The sequence below is a fragment of the Lolium rigidum genome, chromosome 6 (genome assembly GCF_022539505.1).
Source record: "Lolium rigidum isolate FL_2022 chromosome 6, APGP_CSIRO_Lrig_0.1, whole genome shotgun sequence".
Classification (NCBI taxonomy): Eukaryota; Viridiplantae; Streptophyta; class Magnoliopsida; order Poales; family Poaceae; genus Lolium; species Lolium rigidum.
In genome coordinates this window covers 262,266,759-262,288,099 of record NC_061513.1, presented here as the reverse complement: position 1 = coordinate 262,288,099, position 21,341 = coordinate 262,266,759, and the positions used below count along the sequence as shown (strand labels likewise).

Here is a 21,341-nt window from a genome sequence, read left to right as displayed (position 1 = left end):
CTTTTCCCTGAATAGAAATCCATCCACAGTTTTTCCCCACGTATGATCATAAAAAAAATGATAAGGACAATCTTCAAAATTATAAATTGAGCTAAAGCTAGAATGAATTTTTAGAAAAGTTGAGGTAGTATACACGAAAAGAGGAGCACTTGCATCTTAAAATACATGAAAAAGTACCAAACTAAAGGATTGGGCTGAACATGAAAAACGCTTTGAAAACAATAAACAATGCATCCAACGAAGGCAGTTGTTGCATTTGCAAAGCTAAAATAAAGCTCTTTAGTTAAGAATTATCGTTTGCTATATTTTTAACAGAGATGTGAAGTGTCTTTTATACATGGTTGAAAACTTTATATAGTATCTTTTACTGACTATACCGGTTTAGCTTCCTAATTTATTCTAGAGAACGGTGCAGAAAATGTGACGTCTTTTAAAAATGTTACAGTTGAATGTTGGAAAGAGAAACTCGCCTGAATCTTGTTATAGAAATAGAAGAAATGGAAACAAATTGCATCAGCATGCACAAAACGCCTTGGTTCTCACCATGCACGCGAAACATGTACCTGTATTTGTTTTAAAATAATTTGCTTTATTTTCAGTATGTGGTATGGAAAATTTGCTAATTTCAGAATCTCATTTTTTTTTGGGCACGTGGTAACTATCCGTGCATCATGTGTTCAAATTATGATACAAGAACAAGTAATTTAAGAGGCTTGAAACATTTTATGTGAACCACATGGGACTAATGTAGGCATGATACTGTCAAAGATCGTGGAAAAACCAAGATATGCTTCTCTTTTACGATGTACGGTGTAGGTTTGATCAAAAAAGCTTATGCAAGGGCATAGCATTACAACGTTTATCTTATATTTTCTTTATTTTAAAGATGATATGATAGCTATAATTTTCCTAGGTCAATTATTGAATTCATAGAATTATATTTCATTTGAAAATTTTCTTTTAGATCTTTTGTACTCTACGTTGAAGGTAACTCTCCGCGGTATCGTCACTCTCACAAAACATTATATAGTTTTCCTGCAAGGAAATCAATCCAATAAGACATGAAATACATATAAGATTCTAAGAGTGCTTCGTGGAGAAAACTCCTCTCATCAAGAGTTCATAAAAAAGTTCGGATTTTTTTTTTTGTATATGTAGATTGTAATGTAATCTAACATACTAACAAGCTCAACTCAACTAACGCGTTTCAAGAGCAATATATGTAGTACAGGAATAAATAAAAATTACAATTCCAAATTCCAAAAATGTTGTAGTACATGTATGTTTTGTGTAATCATCACACGAATCATTGTCTAGTTAATCGATTGATGCTTTTCATACTTGAGTGGTCCTTTTCCCTGTATAGAAATCCATCCACAGTCTTTTCCCCACGTATGATCATAAACAAATGATAAGGACAATCTTTAAAATTATAAGTTAAGCTAAAGCTACACTGAACTTTTAGAAAAGTTGAGGTAGTATACAACAAAAGAGGAGCACTTGCATCTTAAAATACATGGAAAGTAACAAACGAAAGGATTGGATTGAACATGAAAAACACCTTGAAAACAATAAACAATGCATGCAATGAAGGCAGTTGTTGCAGTTGCAAAGGTAAACTAAATCTCTTTAGCTAGCAATTATCTTTTGCTATATTTTTGACAGAGATGCAAAGTGTCGTTTTACACGGTCGAAAATTTTATATAATTTTTATTCCAGAAAGCGGTGCAGAAAATGTGATGTCTTTAAAAAATGTTCCATTGGAATGTTGGAAAGAGAAACTCGCTTGGATCCGGTTATAGAAATGAAAGAAATGGAAAACACATTGCATCAGCATGCACAAAACGCCATGGTTGTCAACATTCAAGCGAAACATGTACCTGTGTATTTTTACAAAATATTTTTCTTTAGTTTTACTATGTTGTATGCAAAATTTGCTAATTCCAGAATCTCAATTGTTTGGCACATAGTAACTATATGTGCCTCATGTGTTCAGATCATGATACAAGAACGAGTAATTTAAGAGTCTTGAAACATTTTATGTGAACCACATGGGATTAATGTAGGCATGATATTGTCTTACATTAATTAGGGGAATTCTTCAAAGATCGTGGACAAACCAGAATATGCTTATGTTTTGCGATGTATGGTGTAGATTTGATTAGAAACGCATATGCAAGGGCATAGCATTACAACATTTATCTTATATTTTCTTTCTTTTAAATATGCTATGATAGCTATAAATTTCCTAGGTCAATTATTGAATTCATAGAATTATATTTCATTTGGAAATTTCTTTTTTGATCTTTTGTACTCTACCTTGAAGATAACTATCCACTATATGGTCACTCTCGTAAAACATTATATAGTATTTTCTGCAAGGAAATCAATCCAATAAGACATGAAATACATATAAGAGTCTAAGAGTGCTTCGTGCAGAAAACTTCTCTCATCAAGAATCTCATCAAGAGTTCATCAAAAAGTTCGATTTTTTTTGTACATGTAGATTGTAATGTAATCTAACATACTAACAAGCTCAACTCAACAAACGCGTTTGAAGAACAATATATGTAGTACAAGAATCAATAAAATTACAATTTCAAATGCCAAAATTGTTGCAGTTTTATGAAAGCACCGTTCAAGACAATCTATGCATATCCGTAGCCGAAGTTCTCGAAGTTCAAGATATGTTTGGCTCAACGGAATATCATTAAGAAAAAATTTGGAGATCCTATTTCTAAAATTTTATTATATGGAGCATGTTTAGAAACGATATGAAAATTTTCTGTACGATTCAACACGGCAACCGAGTATATGACATCCTAACCTTACAACTTTTCTTATTCCCAACTTTTGCAATTTTATAAACCCGAGAGGTGCTTAACTTGAAAAGAAAGCCTACAACGGGGCATGTTGGTGTAAGGGCATCTCCAACGATGCGACACAAACGGACGCTGAGCGACCGTTTGCGTCCACACGGACCGGAAATGCGTTTGGCAGCACCTCCAGCGGGGCGACGCATCGTATCCGGGGCGTCCGCGGAGACGCAAACCTGACGCATAATGCGCGGTCGCGCCTAGCGTCCGCTCGCTTCCCCACGGGCCCTCATGGCAGCAACCCAGGTTCGATCGGCCTCGAAATCACAACGCGCGAATGTCAACCGCCGGTGTGGCAACCGCGCCGATCAACCCGCCAACCGGCGCAATGGAGCGCCGAACCGCCGCGGAAGAGCAACCGCCGGCCTCTTCGTTATATGCGCTGGCGTTAATCCCCGCAGATTAAAACCTCTGCGTCTACGGTAATTCAAGTTGAACCGCCTCCTTCTTCCTCTTCTTTTTCTTCTCCAACACCGGCACGCCATGAGCGACTACACGCTGCCGTCCGACTCGGAGAGCGAGGGCAAGTCGCCCGGATATCTGCATTGGTGAGAATCCCTTGTGACGCCAAGCGATCCGGGCTCCACGCCCAGTGACCCTGCCTCCACGCCGAGTGAGGAGGAGGAGGACGGAAGCGGCAATGCCAGCGAAGGCCAGGAGGAGGACGGAGGCGGCGCTGGCAGCGACGCCGAGGGCGAGGAGGAGGAGGAGGGGCAGGAGGAGGAGGACTCCGACACCAAGTTCGCCGGTTGGAGGCGCAGGAGGAGGAGGACTCCGACACCAAGTTCGCCGGTTGGAGGCGCAGGAGGCGCTGGACGACAAGGCGGCGGCAAGGAAGAAGTCCAGGGCCCGGGCAAAGGCGCTGGCACGGGTGGCGCGTCGTCGTCGTCCGTTCACCGACGACGATGACGAAGATGACATTTCTTTCAGTTTCAACTCTTCGACGGGCGCGTCGTCCTCCAGTTCCTCTTCCGACGAGAAGATGACAAGCAAGAGGCACAGGAGTTTGGACGACGAGGCAGGGCCTTCTAACAAGAAGGCCAAATAGTTTTATTTTATATGTTTTTAAATTTTTTCCTCTTTGTATGTTAAATATGTTTGAACCTATTCGATTGAAGTATCCGGTGAATTGTTTAGGCTATAATCTATCTGGAGCAACATAACATCATTGAGTAATATTTTTTCGCGTTTAAACTTGCTCATTCAACAAAAACAAAAAGAAGTAGCACAAAAAAAACGCTTGCATTCCAAAATGCGTCGGATCGCTGGAGGTAGCCCCGACGCAAACGGACATTTCACCCCTCGCGATTAATTTGACATCCGCCTAGCGACGCAAACGGACGACCACGGATAATTTGAACGTCCGAAATTCGCCACTGGAGATGCCTACCTCCGTTTCGGCAGAAGGAATATTGTACTACCATCCTCCTGTAGTGGTAGGGGCGCCATCTATCTAGCTATAAATAAAGCCGTGCAGGTCCAGGCACACTGCGGCATCTGCATCGTCCTCCTACCACCTCCTTCTGCCGCGCCCAGAGCAGCAGCAGACTCCTTCGATAGCTCCCATCCTGCTCTCTTTCCTCGCCCCACTCTCTCTGTCGTCCTCGTCCCGTCTGCTCCTGCTCAGCTGCACCCGTGAGCTAGCAAGCTAGCGCACTGACGAAGAACAGTCTGCTGCAGCGCTAGACGCTGAAACAGGAGAGTGCGTAAGCAACAGCAGCCTTGCTCCGAGCTATCTCCGTCCGATCCCGCCGGTGGTCGATCACTGAATCTTTTTTCCTTCCTCGACCCAACACCAGCAGTGCTGTGTCCATCCGAGAAGCTAGCGTTTCTTTGTTTTTTCTCCACAAGGAACGCCTCGATTCAGGGCGTCATGGCGGCGTTCCAGCGGCGCCTGATTGACGCACGAGGGGAGTTCCAAGGGAACGGAGGAGGCCTAATGCCGCGCATGCTCGCGTCTCCTGGCGGCGGCGCGCCCAGCCGGGAGGAGCACGCGGTGACCGCGAGCGGCGGCGGCGTGGCGCTCCGGGCGGCGAGCAGGCCGAGAGGCGGCGCGTTCTCGGTGGCGAAGGCTACCGGAAGGAGGCGGGCGGCGGCGGGAACGCCGCTGTGGCGCGTCGCCGTCTTCGCCTCCGTCGCGTTGAACGTCGCCACCCTCGCGCTCCTCCTCTACCACTATGCCGTCAGCCACCAGCACCATCCCGCTGCCGCCGCCTCTCCTGACCAGCGGCATGACACCTGCGTTCAACCTGAAACGAGCGGCGAGAGAGAGCATGGCGCGGCGGCGCGGACTGTCGAGTCCAAGGACAGGGATACGAGGGCGCCTTCCACTGGAAAACCAGCGGTGACACACGACTCCGTTATCAACCTTGACCAGTGAGTCTCCCCCTCCCTCTTCCCTCAGTCCTCGATCTACTCTCTCAGTCTCAAACTCTCAGTACTGTAATTTTTTCCCTCCATTAAAATATCTGCAATTCCCGGCGGAGCATGTCCCTGTGCAATGTCAATGTCAAGGAGGAATGAATGCCGATCCAAGGGCCGATTGGCGCCAGCTCCACCCTTAATCGATGCATCATGCATGCACCTGTCGCCAAGATTTGCTTTCGTTTTCGCCATAGTCTATTTTCGCCATCGATGCAAGCAAAAGAAACCACATGAGCATGAGCACGACGGCCGCGCTCGATTCTCAGCTCACAACATCATGTACAGAGAAACAAGGTTTGACATTCGCGCTGTCGGTTGCAGCGGGGACCCGACCATGTTCGAGGCCTTCTGGCGGGAGACGGGGGACGCGGCGGAGATCGTCATCCCGGGGTGGCAGACGATGAGCTACTTCTCGGACGTGACCAACGTGTGCTGGTTCCTGGAGCCGGGCTTCGACCAGCAGGTGCGCCGCCTCCACCGCACCGTCGGCAACGCCGCCGTCGACGGCTACCACGTCCTCGTCGGCACAGGCTCCACGCAGCTCTTCATGGCCGCGCTATACGCGCTGGCGCCACCCAACGCCGACGGCGCCGCCGAGCCCATGAGCGTCGTCTCCACGGCGCCCTACTATTCGGTAAGTGCGCTGATTCAGATTTTACAAGCACAAAGACGCGCTGTAGATTCCAGTGACATGAAACTTAACAAATGGGCATTGGGGTTGATGATGAGAGATTGTTGTGTGACAAGGATGGCAAGAGCGCTGTCATTGTCCTATCATTCCCCACTAAATGATGGGGAGATGGGTGCTGGGATTAAAGACAATGGGGGACACCGATGGTGCCACTGGCTTCTGTCCCCATTCACTTGTCCCAAACCCCCACTCTAGCCATGTGATCAAGCAAGCTCATGGCGTGCTAATCCTCGACGAGACTTAACCTGTCTTGCGCCTAGGGGCCGGCAATACTGTCATTCGCCGACGACATGTCACTTCAGACAACAATGGGCATCTAGAACCAAATCTGAATCTCAGTAGTCACTTCTTAGGACTTGCCGACTTGGCATTTTTAAGTCAGGGAAGATAACTCTCTTCCCTGTCCTGAAAAATTCCATCTGCATGTGCTGATGATGAGAGTAGAGCAAAGCTAACACATGGCGGCGGCGCGCGGTGTAGGCGGCCTCTGTTGATGCTCATGTGGGATCATTCATCTTTGTAGGTAACCTGGGAGAACAGAAAAGTAGAAGCATTCTGTTCTTGCGATTCCATTGTCATGTGTGTGTTCCACATCTGGCGATGAATCATGTGGGTCAGTCATGGGGTGTCGGCGTCCAGTCCATAGTTTATTTCTCAGGTTTCATGTTCTCAGTCTGAACTAATCTTTTTTTTAAACTGAATCTGAACTAATTTGAACTACCCTGGTGGTAATGGATAACAAAATACAGTATATTACTAGTACTAGTACTTTGCCCTTTATAGTACGAGTCAGTTCGCTGACCGACTTGGATCTGCTTGAGAAAATAAAGATCATCTAGGGAGCGGTGTTTTGGTACATGGAAGCATATGCTCCTTTTATTTTGAAATGAATCTTAGAAACGTTTTGAAATGTTAAAAAATTGAAATAAAAAATTCGCATGCGCATCTTCACGTGCTATGCGCTTACAAAGTCATTTCATGAAAAATCGACTTATCGTGTGTGGCGTATGTGGAAAAGACAAAATTCTATGCTAAAAGTGAGGCTTTTCAAAAGATAATTTTTTTCTCTTTCTTATATAGCCCAAAAAAAATCGGTTTTTTCGCGAAACTTGACGAACGTACATATATTATGAAGATGTACATGTAAAATTATTTGACAAATTTTTTTGACACTTCGAAATATCTATATTCTTTTAGATAGAGGGATCATATGCACCCGGGAGTCGAATTGAATTTCTGATCTAAGAGATCTTATCTTGATTGATCTCAACCGAATTTCAAACATAGGATGATTTCGTTTCAAATTAGTCTGTGCTTTAGCTTTCGCTAAAAATCTAAATTTGCAAATTTTGACTAGATATATAGGAAATTGTCAATATATGTAGAATCACATCAACAATCTTAAAAGCATCATGAATATGTCACCTATTTGGTACTCCATCCTACAAGTTTTACTGCAATTTTTATTCATAATATGCAAATACAATTATGTGAAATAAAAGTTTTTCACAAGACAAATACAATTAAAATATTTTTTTTGAGACCACAGTACAACGCAGACGCTCACAAACACGCACGTACAAACACCCTATGAACGCACGCACGCACACCCTACCCCTATGAGCACCTCCAAGGGACTGAGCCGGCATATCTTGAGGTTGACGAAGTCACCACTGGCGCCTCGCTGTTGACGGGCACGTCACCTACCACTGAGTGGGCTGGTTCCACCACAAGGGACCTAACCACCAGAGTCAAGCTCTGTTTGCACAAGCACAAACATATAATTTGGTATATATTAACAACCACAGTTGAGTATCAAAGTTCTTGGTGCGTTTTGAGATTTTTTTTAAGGATACATCTCGAAAGGTGCCTCAGATTGCATAGAAGAAGAGGCTAAGATGGCCGGTATAACGATAAAGAGGTAACATGATAGAAACACACGCCCCATGGTTTACAACACAACCCACACTAGCCCAACGGCCTTGCATCGTCTCCTCGGAGATGAAACACCGAGCTTCAAGGCTGCATCACAATTGAAGAAGGGAACTCAATAGATCGACTCCAACTCCCCGATGGCACAAGCCAACGCACCGCCCACCCATAAGCTCCTAAGAGTTCGAGTGAACAGTGGGACCGCACCAAGCCGAAGGAGGCCCCGGCCAAAAAGAGTCGTTGGCGGTGTACATGGCGCCTCACAATTTCACACTCGGAGGACTCCCCGAACAACCTAGGAGCTGCCTCCAAGGAGGGAACGACACAGCTGACCCGCCGTCGCCCAATACGATGACTAGATCCGGGGCTTCTTTGGTGCTCGGGCGGTGAAGCCAGACATCACCATTACGACTCCTCCAAGAAGGTGATGGCGCCCGTTGGTGTCGCCATCGTCAGCTTGACGAAGGGATTTCTCTTCGACACTGCCGTCCACTCCAAAGCACTTCGGACATGCGCTGCAAGTACACCTAGGCATTTCTCGGGCCGGGCCAGGTTTCGTGCTAGGCCCGAAAAGCCCGAATCTAAATTTCCAAGCCTGGCCCGACCCGACCTTCGGGCTTACAAACCAGGCCCGAACCCATCCCGAATAGACAAAAGCCCGGCCCGACAAGTCTGGTCCGAACTAAGCCTAAATCAGGTTTCATATAAGCCCGGGCTTCAAATTTAGGCCCGAGCCCGACCCAACATGCAAGCCCGGCCCGGCCTGGCCCGTCCTGGGATTTTCGTGTCGGGCCGTCCGGGCCAGGCTGCTCAAGCCCAGCTGTAGCTGCAAGGTGCTGCATATGCCACCGACGAGAGGCGAGCTGGGTCTGCCGTCATGAGAGAAGGAGGCGATGACCACCGTCCCACTGCAACTCCACTAAACGGGAGCTAGATAGTGAGGATCCAGCCCGCTTCCGCCTGGCCGACCATTAGGATGGCCACGGTGCCCAGTGGTCGATGTTGTCAGGCGCAACAATGCTACACTTACGGGCAAAATCTTACGGGATTGACTTACGGGATGATGTGTCAGGCGCTATCACGCCCACATGCAGCCAAGGGCCCAGAGTCGTAGGCCCGCCAAATCCCATCTAGGTCGAGCGGTCACTAAGCTCCCGGCTGCCGCGGTAGGGAGGCCTCCGTCACAGGGCGGGTTGCGCCTCCACCGTCACAAGAGCCCTGCAGCACCTTGTCGCCGAGTCGCCACCATGCCATGCGCCATTGCCAGCGAGAAGAGCACCACCGTGCGAGGGAGAAAGCCCTGTCACCACCGTCTTGGCTTTCTGTGACAGACCTCTGGGGACGGCGGGAGGGAGGGGCCCTGAGGCCGGTGTCGCGATCGGCCCCTATGTCGCCAAGGGTGGCGCGGTTCTGAAAGAGTATTATTGGTGTTCATATCATTCCCCTTTCTATATATTTGACGAAATTTTACTTGATCTTGGGTGTAATTTAGAGCAACGAGTAACAAAATCCCACACAATTCAGATTTAGGAATAAAACTATCGAAAAAACTGTATTAATCTGTTCATGTGCCACCGCGCGCAGTCATATCCGGCCGTGACGGACTTCCTGCGGTCCGGGCTCTTCCGGTGGGGCGGCGACGCAGACACGTTCGTCGGCGACACCTACATTGAGCTGGTGTGCTCCCCGAACAATCCCGACGGCGCCATCCGGGAGGCCGTGCTGAGCTCCGACGCCGGGAAGGCGGTCCACGACCTGGCCTACTACTGGCCGCAGTACACGCCCATCACCCGACGAGCCGACCACGACATCATGCTCTTCACCGTCTCCAAGAGCACCGGCCACGCCGGCACCAGGATCGGGTAAGAATTTGTTTCTACCTTGCAGCTTCAGTTCAGTCAAAAAAACGTTGCTTGAAACGAAATGCGACGGTTCTGCAGGTGGGCGCTGGTGAAGGACCGGGAGGTGGCGCGGCGGATGACCAAGTTCGTGGAGCTCAACACCATCGGCGTCTCCAAGGACTCGCAGCTGCGCGCCGCCAAGGTGCTCAGGGCGGTCTCCGACGGCTACGACAACGAGCACTCCTCCGGCGGCGCGATGCGGAGTCACCGCCTGTTCGACTTCGGGCGGCGCAAGATGGTGGAGCGCTGGAGCATGCTGCGCGCCGCGGCCGCCGCCTCCGGCATCTTCAGCCTGCCCGACGAGACCATCGGCTACTGCAACTTCGCCAACGAGACGGCTGGGAACAACCCCGGTACGTACGCCGCGCCGTCACATTGCCCATGGCCGAATGCATGTCCGATCGGTTCTCTGATCGACCGCGGCGGCGCCATTGTTTTGTTTCTTGCTTGCAGCGTTCGCGTGGCTGCGGTGCGACAGGGAGGACGTGGTGGACTGCGCGGGGTTCCTCCGCGGGCACAAGATCCTGACGCGGTGCGGGAGTCAGTTCGGGGCGGACACGAGGTACGTCCGGGTCAGCATGCTCGACAGGGACGACGCCTTCGACTTCTTCGTCAGGCGCCTCGCCTCCCTCAAGTGATCGAAGATCATGGCGATCATCAATGTCGAGTCAGGCTTCTTCGTTAAGCATGCATGCCGGTCGTGTGGCGCGCCGAGCATGTGTAGTAGAGCAGTGTGTTGGTAGGAAGGAAGGAAGGAGATGGCCAGATTTTTGTTTTTCTTGTTTTCGATCCGTGCTCGTGCTTTGTTCTCAAATTCTTATAAAGGCTTCACTTGTCTGCTTCTGTTCTTAGAATTGTTTCCCTTCGAAAGAACTGAAGCAACAAGATAATTAATCGATGCTTAAAAAGAAGCAAGCAAATCAATCTACTCGAATATACTCGGAATGTCTTTAGACTACTCATAGTGGGAGTAACTTCACTAGTAACTAAGTGTCCAACTCAGCAAATTTGCTTATGTGGCAGTGAGTTAATGAGGAGAGAGGAGGATGGAGTAACATAGCTAGTTAGACTAGTTATAGTGGGAAGTAACATAGAGTAGTGACATGTGCATGTTACTACTCTATGTTACTACCTTCATAGTGGTTAGTAACATCAAAATAGTATCATATATGTCTTCATTAATTAGCTTATAGACTCATTGTATCTTGAGAAGTGTGATGTTATAGTAACTAGCTATGTTACTCTATCCTCCTCTCTCCTCATTAACTCACTGCCACATAAGCAAATTTGCTGAGTTGAACACTTAGTTACTAGTGAAGTTACTCCCACTATGAGTAGTCTTACTGTAACATAGCTAGTTACTGTAATATCACACTTCTCAAGATACAATGAATCTAAAAGCTAATTAATGAAGACATATATGATACTACTTTGATTTTACTAACCACTATGAAGGTAGTAACATAGAGTAGTAACATGTGCATGTTACTAGTCTATGTTACTTCCCACTATGACTAGTCTTAGAAACATGAAAATGGCTCGAGGACAGAATGCGGCCAACCTGCCAAATTTGGGAAGGGGGAGAGGAGCGTAATTGTACTTAGTCAATTTAGATTAGATTTTTATAATTTAGATTAGATTTTTATGAGCGATTCTTCCTTATGTACTATAGACTCCAATCGAGCTGATTATCTAGAGTGATAAGGGGTGGTCCGATCTTGATGATTGCAGCGGAGGTAACTTGAAGAAGTGGATGATAACTTGTATGATGCAACGAGATCTCTCGATTGGTCACTGTCGCCAATGCAACAGCTCTCAACCCTGCAAGATATTCGCAACTCCACACACTTGTGCACGTAGCCGCCGACCACGAAGCGGTAAGTTGCAACCTTCTAATTCCCAATGGAACAGCAGATTACACAAGACTTTCAGATCTACACAATATCAAGCAATATTGTGTAGGGAATTCAATAGTTTTGCAGAGCAAACAACTAAGAACTAGGGTTTATCTTAAACGTGGTCTAAGCAACTTTGGGGGCGTCCTGGGCACTTATATAGACGTACGGGACGACCTCAGGTCGAAAAGATACAAAAATAACCGACCCAGAATAGATCTGGTCGAGATAGACTCGGACACGGCCGGTCTGGGGGTCGGTCGACCTGGCCTGGGACTGGCCGGTCCGGTTTTGGACCGGGCCTGACGCCATATGGCAACCGGACAGAACGTCCTGGCTTACTGGACTCGCCCCGGTTGGCACAAGTCAAAAACCCGGTTTGGGACCGGGCAGCGTCGGCGTGGAAGCCGGCCGACCGGGTCTGGGACCGGGTGGCCCGGCGGCACGGCCGGTTGGACCGGCCCTGGCGCCGGCCTCCTGAACTTCATCTCCTCCTCTCACGCATGCCTCCCGCTCCTCCCTCGCGCGTCCATGAGATGTCTTCATGTCCAGCTCCATGTCCAGCTTCACGTCCAGCTTCTGGTCCAGCTGCTCCTCTCCTCCTCGTGCGATGCTTGCTCCCTCCTCATACCTGATCATACATAAATAATAGGATTTAGGCAGTATAAAGTTCTCATCGATCAAAGTATCACTTAGGAACAAATTCACCTGTTGCTTAAGTAGCTTCGCACGAGCTCGTGACATTGGTCCAATCCTAACTTCATTGGACTTGAGCTTCACAGCAGCATCATCTTCATCTTGCAATGACAGAGGTAGTAGTGAGGTAGGGATGTCCTCATCATCTTCCCCCCTTCAAAAGGCGTCGACCCCGATGCTCCAAGGTCTTCTCCGTCATATGGTGTCAAATCAGCGACATTGAAAGTATTACTGACACCAAACTCATCAGTTGGAAGATCTATTGAGTATGCATTGTCATTGATCTTGGCAAGCACTTTGTAAGGACCAGCACCACGAGGAAGCAACTTGGACTTCCGCAGCTTCGGGAACCTATCCTTGCGAAAATGTACCCAGACCAAATCACCAGGCTTGAACAACATCTCCTTGCGCTTCTTGTTCATTCTTGCAGCATTGCTCTTGCCTTTCTTTTCTATCAACTCTTTAGTATTCACATGTATCTTCCGTACAAAATCTGCCCTCTTGGATGCCTCCATATTAACTCTCTCATGTATGGGCAAAGGCAACAAGTCAAGTGGAGTAATGGGTTTGAAATCATACACCACCTCAAAAGGACACAGCTCCGTGGTAGAATGTACCGCCATGTTGTAAGCAAACTACACATGCGGCAAACACTCTTCCCACTCCTTCAGGTTCTTCTTGATCATGGATCTCAACAGTTGTGACAATGTTCTATTCACCACTTCGGTTTGACCATCGGTTTGGGGATGACAAGTAGTGCTGAAAAGCGGCTTCGTCCCCGACTTTCTCCACAACGTCTTCCAGAAGTAGCTCATAAACTTCACGTCACGATCAGAAACAATAGTCTTCGGGACTCCATGTAGTCGTACAACCTCCCTGAAAAACAGGTTAGCAATATGCGACGCATCGTCGCTTTTGTGGCAGGCAATAAAATGTGACATTTTAGAAAACCACAAACATAGAATCATGGTCTCTTTTAGTACGCGGCAAACCCAACACAAAATCCATACTAATATCCTCCCAAGGTGTAGTAGGTGCCGGTAAAGGAGTATACAAACCGTGAGGCTTCAGCTTGGACTTGGACTTGTTGCAAGTAATGCATCTCTTCACATATCTGTCCACATCCCGTCTCATCTTTGGCCAATAAAAGTGATCAGCGAGCATGAGTAGCGTCTTCTCACGCCCAAAGTGACCCATCAAACTTCCATCATGTGATTCCTGCAATAAGAGCAAACGCACAGATGATTCTGGAACACATAGTTTGTTAGCTCTAAACAAGAACCCATCATGTATGTGATATTTTTCCCATGCTTTACCAATAGCACACAAGCGATATGGTTCAGCAAAATCATGATCAGTGGCATACAAATCACATAGAACTTTTAATCCAGGAATTTTCACATCAAGTTGAGTTAATAGCATATTCTTACTAGATAGAGCATCAGCAACAATATTATCGTTTCCCTTCTTATGCTTAATAATGTATGGAAAAGACTCAATGAACTCAACCCACTTAGCAAGACGCTTATGCAAAGTAGACTGAGCTTTCAGGTATTTTAAAGCTTCATGATCAGAATGTATGATAAATTCTTTTGGCCACAAGTAATGTTGCCAAACCTCAAAAACTCTAATTAAAGCATACAATTCTTTATCATATATAAGATAGTTTAACTTAGCACCAGAAAGTTTCTCAGAAAAATATGCAATTGGGCGACCCTCTTGCATCAACATACCACCAATTCCAATACCACTAGCATCACATTCAATCTCAAATTGCTTATTGAAATCAGGAAGTGCAAGCAACAGTGCAGAAGTTAACAATCTCTTAAGTTCATCAAAAGCATGATCTTGGGCTGCGCCCCACTCAAAAAGAACACCCTTTTTAGTCAAGTCATTCAAAGATGCAACAATAGTACTAAAATTGGGCACAAATCTTCTATAAAACCCAGCTAGACCATGAAAACTTCTTACTTGACTCACATTCATGGGAGTAGGCCAATTTTGAATGGCTTAGACACATCGACTTCTACTCCATGCTGAGAGACAACATAACCCAGAAATATGACCTTATCTTTGCAAAATGTGCACTTTTCAAGATTACCATAGAGTTTATTATCACGCAACACTTGCAAAACATATCGAATATGTATAGTATGATCAGATTCATTGCGGCTGTAGATTAATATGTCATCAAAATACACAACCACAAACTTGCCAATAAATTCACGCAAAACATGGTTCATCGGTCTCATGAAAGTGCTAGGTGCATTAGTCAAACCAAAAGGCATTACTAACCACTCATATAAACCAAATTTTGTTTTAAAGGTTGTTTTCCATTCATCCCCTTCTTTCATCCTAATTTGATGATAACCACTACGCAAATCAATTTTAGAGAAAACAGCGAGCACCACTCAATTCATCTAGCATATCCTCTAAACGGGGAATAGGATGACGATATCGAATAGTAATATTGTTTATCGCTCTACAATCTACGCACATACGCCATGTACCATCTTTCTTAGGAACTAGAATAACAGGAACAACACAAGGACTAAGGCTTATGCGGATATAACCTTTGTCGAGTAGCGCTTGTACTTGCTTCTGTATCTCCTTCGTTTCTTCGGGGTTCGTTCTATATGGTGCCCGATTGGGTAGCGAAGCTCCGGGGATCAAGTCGATTTGATGCTCAATACCTCGCAATGGTGGTAGTCCTGCGGGTACCTCCTCCGGAAACACGTCGCCAAATTCCTGCAAAATATTATAAACACCAAGAGGAAGAGGGGTCATGTCGTTAGAAACCAAAACCGTACCCCTGTACAAGAGCACAAGAGGCATGGCTGTAGGATCCTCGCTAAATTCTCTCATGTCTTCTTTGGTGGCTAATGAGACTAAGGAATTTACTCTCTCACTTTTCGTTATATCACTCACGACATTACAATTCTCTCGCTTATCTAAAGAAGCATTCTCCAAGTTTACTTCAACTTTCTGACGAGATTCATTGACAATTTGCTGTGGTGACATAGGCTGTAAGTTGATTTTCTTGCCCTTGAAATCTAAGTGATATGTATTGGCACGACCATTGTGTTGCACAGAACGGTCATAGAGCCAAGGCCGATCCAATAGTAAGTGACACACTGATGGCGTGTAACTCACACGTTCGTTGGGAACCCCAAGAGGAAGGTATGATGCGCACAGCAGCAAGTTTTCCCTCGGAAAGAAACCAAGGTTTATCGAACCAGGAGGAGCCAAGAAGCACGTTGAAGGTTGATGGCGGCGGGATGTAGTGCGGCGCAACACCAGAGATTCCGGCGCCAACGTGGAACCTGCACAACACAACCAAAGTACTTTGCCCCAACGAAACGAGTGAGGTTGTCAATCTCACCGGCTTGCTGTAACAAAGGATTAACCGTATTGTGTGGAAGATGATTGTTTCCGGAGAAAACGAGTAAAACAAGTATTGCAGCAGATTTGTATTTCGAGTATTAAAGAATGGACCGGGGTCCACAATTCACTAGAGGTGTCTCTCCCATAAGATAAAAGCATGTTGGGTGAACAAATTACAGTCGGGCAATTGACAAATAGAGAGAGCATAACAATGCATATACATGTCATGATAAGTATAGTGAGATTTAATTGGGCATTACGACAAAGTACATAGACCGCCATCCAACCGCATCTATGCCTAAAAAGTCCACCTTCGGGTTATCATCCGAACCCCTTCCGAGTATTAAGTTGCAAAGCAACGAGCACGGTTGCATTAAGTATGGTGCGTAATGTAATCAACAACTACATCCTCGGACATAGCGCCAATGTTTTATCCCTAGTGGCAACAAGCACAACACAACCTTAGAACTTTCTGTCACTCGTCCCGGGTGTCAATGCGGGCATGAACCCACTATCGAGCATAAATACTCCCTCTTGGAGTTAAGAGCAAAAACTTGGCCGAGCCTCTACTAATAACGGAGAGCATGCAAGATCATAAACAACACATATGTAATAACTTGATAATTAACATAACATGGTATTCTCTATCCATCGGATCCCGACAAACACAACATAGAGTATTACGGATAGATGATCTTGATCATGTTAGGCAGCTCACAAGATCCAACAATGAAGCACAATGAGGAGAAGACAACCATCTAGCTACTGCTATGGACCCATAGTCCAGGGGTGAACTACTCACTCATCACTCCGGAGGCGACCATGGCGGTGTAGAGTCCTCCGGGAGATGAATCCCCTCTCCGGCGAGGTTCCGGAGGAGATCTCCGAATCCCCCGAGATGGGATTGGCGGCGGCGGCGTCTCGCATAGGTTTTCCGTATCGTGGTTTTTCGCATCGGGGGTTTCGCGACGGAGGCTTTAAGTAGGCGGAAGGGCGAGTCGGAGGGCCGACGAGGGGCCCACACCATAGGGCGGCGCGGGCCCCTCTGCGGCCGCGCGGCCCTATGGTGGCGGCGCCTCGTCGCCCCACTTCGTATCCCTTTCGGTCTTCCGGAAGGTTCGTGGCAAAATAGGACCCGGGTCTTGATTTCGTCCAATTCCGAGAATATTTCGTTACTAGGATTTACGAAACCAAAAATAGCGAGAAAACAGACAATCGGCTCTTCGGCATCTTGTTAATAGGTTAGTTCCGGAAAATGCACGAATATGACATAAAGTGTGCATAAAACATGTAGGTATCATCAATAATGTGGCATGGAACATAAGAAATTATCGATACGTTGGAGACGTATCGGCATCCCAAGCTTAGTTTCGCTCGTCCCGAGCGAGGTAAAACGATAACAAAGATAATTTCTGAAGTGACATGCCATCATAACCTTGATCATACTATTTGTAAACATATGTAATGAATGCAGCGATCAAAACAATGGTAATGACATGAGTAAACAAGTGAATCATAAAGCAAAGACTTTTCATGAATAGTACTTCAAGACAAGCATCAATAAGTCTTGCATAAGAGTTAACTCATAAATCAATAAATCAAAGTAAAGGTATTGAAGCAACACAAAGGAAGATTAAGTTTCAGCGGTTGCTTTCAACTTGTAACATGTATATCTCATGGATAATTGTCAACATAGAGTAATATAACAAGTACAATATGCAAGTATGTAGGAATCAATGCACAGTTCACACAAGTGTTTGCTTCTTGAGGTGGAGAGAGATAGGTGAACTGACTCAACATAAAAGTAAAAAAGAATGGTCCTTCAAAGAGGAAAGCATCGATTGCTATATTTGTGCTAGAGCTTTTATTTTGAAAACATGAAACAATTTTGTCAACGGTAGTAATAAAGCATATGAGTTATGTAAATTATATCTTACAAGTTGCAAGCCTCATGCATAGTGTACTAATAGTGCCCGCACCTTGTCCTAATTAGCTTGGACTACCGGATCTTTGCAATGCACATGTTTTAACCAAGTGTCACAATGGTGTACCTCCATGCCGCCTGTACAAAGGTCTAAGAAGAAAGCTCGCATTTTGGATTTCTCGCTTTTGATTATTCTCAACTTAGACATCCATACCGGGACAACATGGACAACAGATAATGGACTCCTCTTTAATGCATAAGCATGTGGCAACAATTATTATTCTCATATGAGATTGAGGATATATGTCCAAAACAGAAACTTCCACCATGATTCATGGCTTTAGTTAGCGGCCCAATGTTCTTCTCTAACAATATGTATGCTCCAACCATTAAGGTGGTAGATCTCTCTTACTTCAGACAAGACGGACATGCATAGCAACTCACATGATATTCAACAAAGAATAGTTGATGGCATCCCCAGAAGCATGGTTATCGCACAACAAGCAACTTAATAAGAGATAAAGTGCATAAGTACATATTTAATACCACAATAGTTTTTAAGCTATTTGTCCCATGAGCTATATATTGCAAAGGTGAATGATGGAATTTTAAAGGTAGCACTCAAGCAATTTACTTTGGAATGGCGGATAAATACCATGTAGTAGGTAGGTATGGTGGACACAAATGGCATAGTGGTTGGCTCAAGGATTTTGGATGCATGAGAAGTATTCCCTCTCGATACAAGGTTTAGGCTAGCAAGGTTATTTGAAACAAACACAAGGATGAATGGTGCAGCAAAACTCACATAAAAGACATATTGAAAACATTATAAGACTCTACACCGTCTTCCTTGTTGTTCAAAACTCAATACTAGATATTATCTAGACTCTAGAGAAACCAAATATGCAAATCAAATTAGCAAGATCTAAGTGTTTCTTAATTAATGGGTGCAAAGTATATGATGCAAGAGCTTAAACATGAGTACAACAATTGCCAAGTATCAAATTATCCAAGACATTTTAGAATTACTACATGTAGTATTTTCCAATTCCAACCATATAACAATTTAACGAAGAAGAACTTCGCCATGAATACTATGAGTAGAGCCTAAGGACATACTTGTCCATATGCTACAGCGGAGCGTGTCTCTCTCCCATAAAGTGAATGCTAGGATCCATTTTATTCAAACAAAACAAAAACAAAAACAAACCGACGCTCCAAGCAAAGTGCATAAGATGTGACGGAATAAAAATATAGTTTCGGGGGAGGAACCCGATAATGTTGTCGATGAAGAAGGGGATGCCTTGGGCATCCCCAAGCTTAGACGCTTGAGTCTTCTTAGAATATGCAGGGGTGAACCACCGGGGCATCCCCAAGCTTAGAGCTTTCACTCTCCTTGATCATATTGCATCATACTCCTCTCTTGATCCTTGAAAACTTCCTCCACACCAAACTCGAAACAACTCATTAGAGGGTTAGTGCACAATAAAAATTAACATGTTCAGAGGTGACACAATCATTCTTAACACTTCTGGACATTTCATAAAGCTACTGGACATTAATGGATCAAAGAAATTCATCCAACATAGCAAAAGAGGCAATGCGAAATAAAAGGCAGAATCTGTCAAAACAGAACAGTCCGTAAAGATGGATTTTATTAGGCCACCAGACTTGCTCAAATGAAAATGCCCAAATTGAATGAAAGTTGCGTACATATCTGAGGATCATGCACGTAAATTGGCTTAATTTTCTGAGCTACCTACAGGGAGGTAGACCCAGATTCGTGACAGCAAAGAAATCTGGAACTGCGCAGTAATCCAAATCTAGTACTTACTTTACTATCAAAGACTTTACTTGGCACAACAAAACTCAAAACTAAGATAAGGAGAGGTTGCTACAGTAGTAAACAACTTCCAAGACTCAAATATAAAACAAAAATACTGTAGTAAAAACATGGGTTGTCTCCCATAAGCGCTTTTCTTTAACGCCTTTCAGCTAGGCGCAGAAAGTGTAACTCAAGTAACATCAAAAGATGAAGCATCAACATCATAATTTGTTCTAATAATAGAATCATAAGGTAACTTCATTCTCTTTCTAGGTAAGTGTTCCATACCTTTCTTGAGAGGAAATTGATATTTAATATTACCTTCCTTCATATCAATAGTAGCACCAACGGTTCGAAGAAAAGGTCTTCCCAATATAATGGGGCAAGATGCGTTGCATTCAATATCCAAGACAACAAAATCAACGGGGACAAGGTTATTGTTAACCATAATATGAACATTATCAACTCTCCCCAAAGGTTTCTTTTTAGCATTATCGGCGAGATTAACATCCGGATAACGAGTTTTTCAATGGTGGCAAGTCAAGCATATCATAGACTTTCTTAGGCATAACGAAATACTTGCACCAAGATCACATAAAGCATTACAATCAAAATCTTTGACTCTCATTTTAATGATGGGCTCCCAACCATCCTCTAGCTTTCTAGAAATAGAAGTTTCAAGTTTTAGTTTCTCTTCTCTAGCTTTTATGAGAGCATTTGTAATATGTTTTGTGAAAGCCAAGTTTACAGCGCTAGCATTGGGACTCTTAGCAAGTTTTTGTAAGAACTTTATAACTTCAGAGATATGGCAATCTGATACGTCTCCAACGTATCCATAATTTCTGTTGTTCCATGCTTGTTTTATGACAATACTTACATGTTTTGCTTGCACTTTATGATGATTTCATGCATTTTCCGGAACTAACCTATTAACAAGATGCCACGGTGCCAGTTCTCGTTTCTGTTGTTTTTGGTTCCGAAAAGGCTGTTCGGGCAATATTCTCGGAATTCGACGAAACGAAGACCGAACCTCCTATTTTTCCCGGAAGCGTCCAGAACACCGAAGAAGAGTCGGAGAGGGGCCAGAGGGCCACCACACCATAGGGCGGCGCGGCCTGGCCCGGGCCCGCGCCGGCTCGTGGTGTGGCGCCCCCAGTGCCCCCTGCGCCGCCTCTTCGTCTATTTAACCCCTTTCGACCTAAAAACACCGTAACTCTTGACGAAACTCCAGAAAGACTCCAGGGGCGCCGCCACCATCGCGAAACTCCAATTCGGGGACGAAGTCTCCGTCCCGGCACCTGCCGGGCGGGGAAGTGCCCCGGAAGCCATCTCCATCAACGCCATCGCCTCCATCATGCTCCGTGAGTAGTTCCCCCATGGACTAAGGGTTCTAGCTGTAGCTAGTTGGTATTCTCTCCCCCATGTACTTCAATACAACGATCTCATGAGCTGCCTTACATGATTGAGATTCATCTGATGTAATCGGTGTTGTGTTTGTCGGGATCCGATGGATTGTTACATTATGATTGTCTATCTACAAAGTTTATGAAGTTATTGTTGCTGCAATCTTGTTATTCTTAATGCTTGTCACTAGGGCCCGAGTGCCATGATCTTAGATTTGAGCTCTATACTTATTGCTTAGATTGTATCTACAAGTTGTATGCACATGTCACTGTCCGGAACCAAAGGCCCCGAAGTGACGAAATCGGGACAACCGGAGGGGATGGTGGTGATGTGAGGGACACATGTTTTCACGGAGTGTTAATGCTTTGCTCCGGTGCTCTATTAAAAGG

The 21,341-nt window shown here is 45.3% G+C and overlaps 1 protein-coding gene across 1 annotated transcript; it reads left to right on the top strand.

Annotated features, from left to right (window-relative positions):
* Positions 1-4,377: 4,377 nt before the first annotated feature.
* LOC124660957 (tryptophan aminotransferase-related protein 2-like) lies at positions 4,378-10,673 on the top strand. Its single transcript, XM_047198809.1, has 5 exons — positions 4,378-5,252; positions 5,622-5,934; positions 9,508-9,785; positions 9,864-10,177; positions 10,278-10,673. The coding sequence occupies exons 1-5, from the start codon at positions 4,750-4,752 to the stop codon at positions 10,460-10,462; spliced, it is 1,593 nt and encodes a 530-aa protein (XP_047054765.1). The 5' UTR covers positions 4,378-4,749; the 3' UTR covers positions 10,463-10,673.
* The last annotated feature ends 10,668 nt before the right edge of the window (positions 10,674-21,341 follow it).

Bases quoted from the DNA above. Each gene is read 5' to 3' on its own strand.
- LOC124660957 (XM_047198809.1), top strand. From the start codon at position 4,750: ATGGCGGCGTTCCAGCGGCGCCTGATTGACGCACGAGGGGAGTTCCAA. The intron at 5,935-9,507 runs GTAAGTGCGCTG...CACCGCGCGCAG, and splicing joins CCACGGCGCCCTACTATTCG to TCATATCCGGCCGTGACGGA. The intron at 10,178-10,277 runs GTACGTACGCCG...TCTTGCTTGCAG, and splicing joins GACGGCTGGGAACAACCCCG to CGTTCGCGTGGCTGCGGTGC.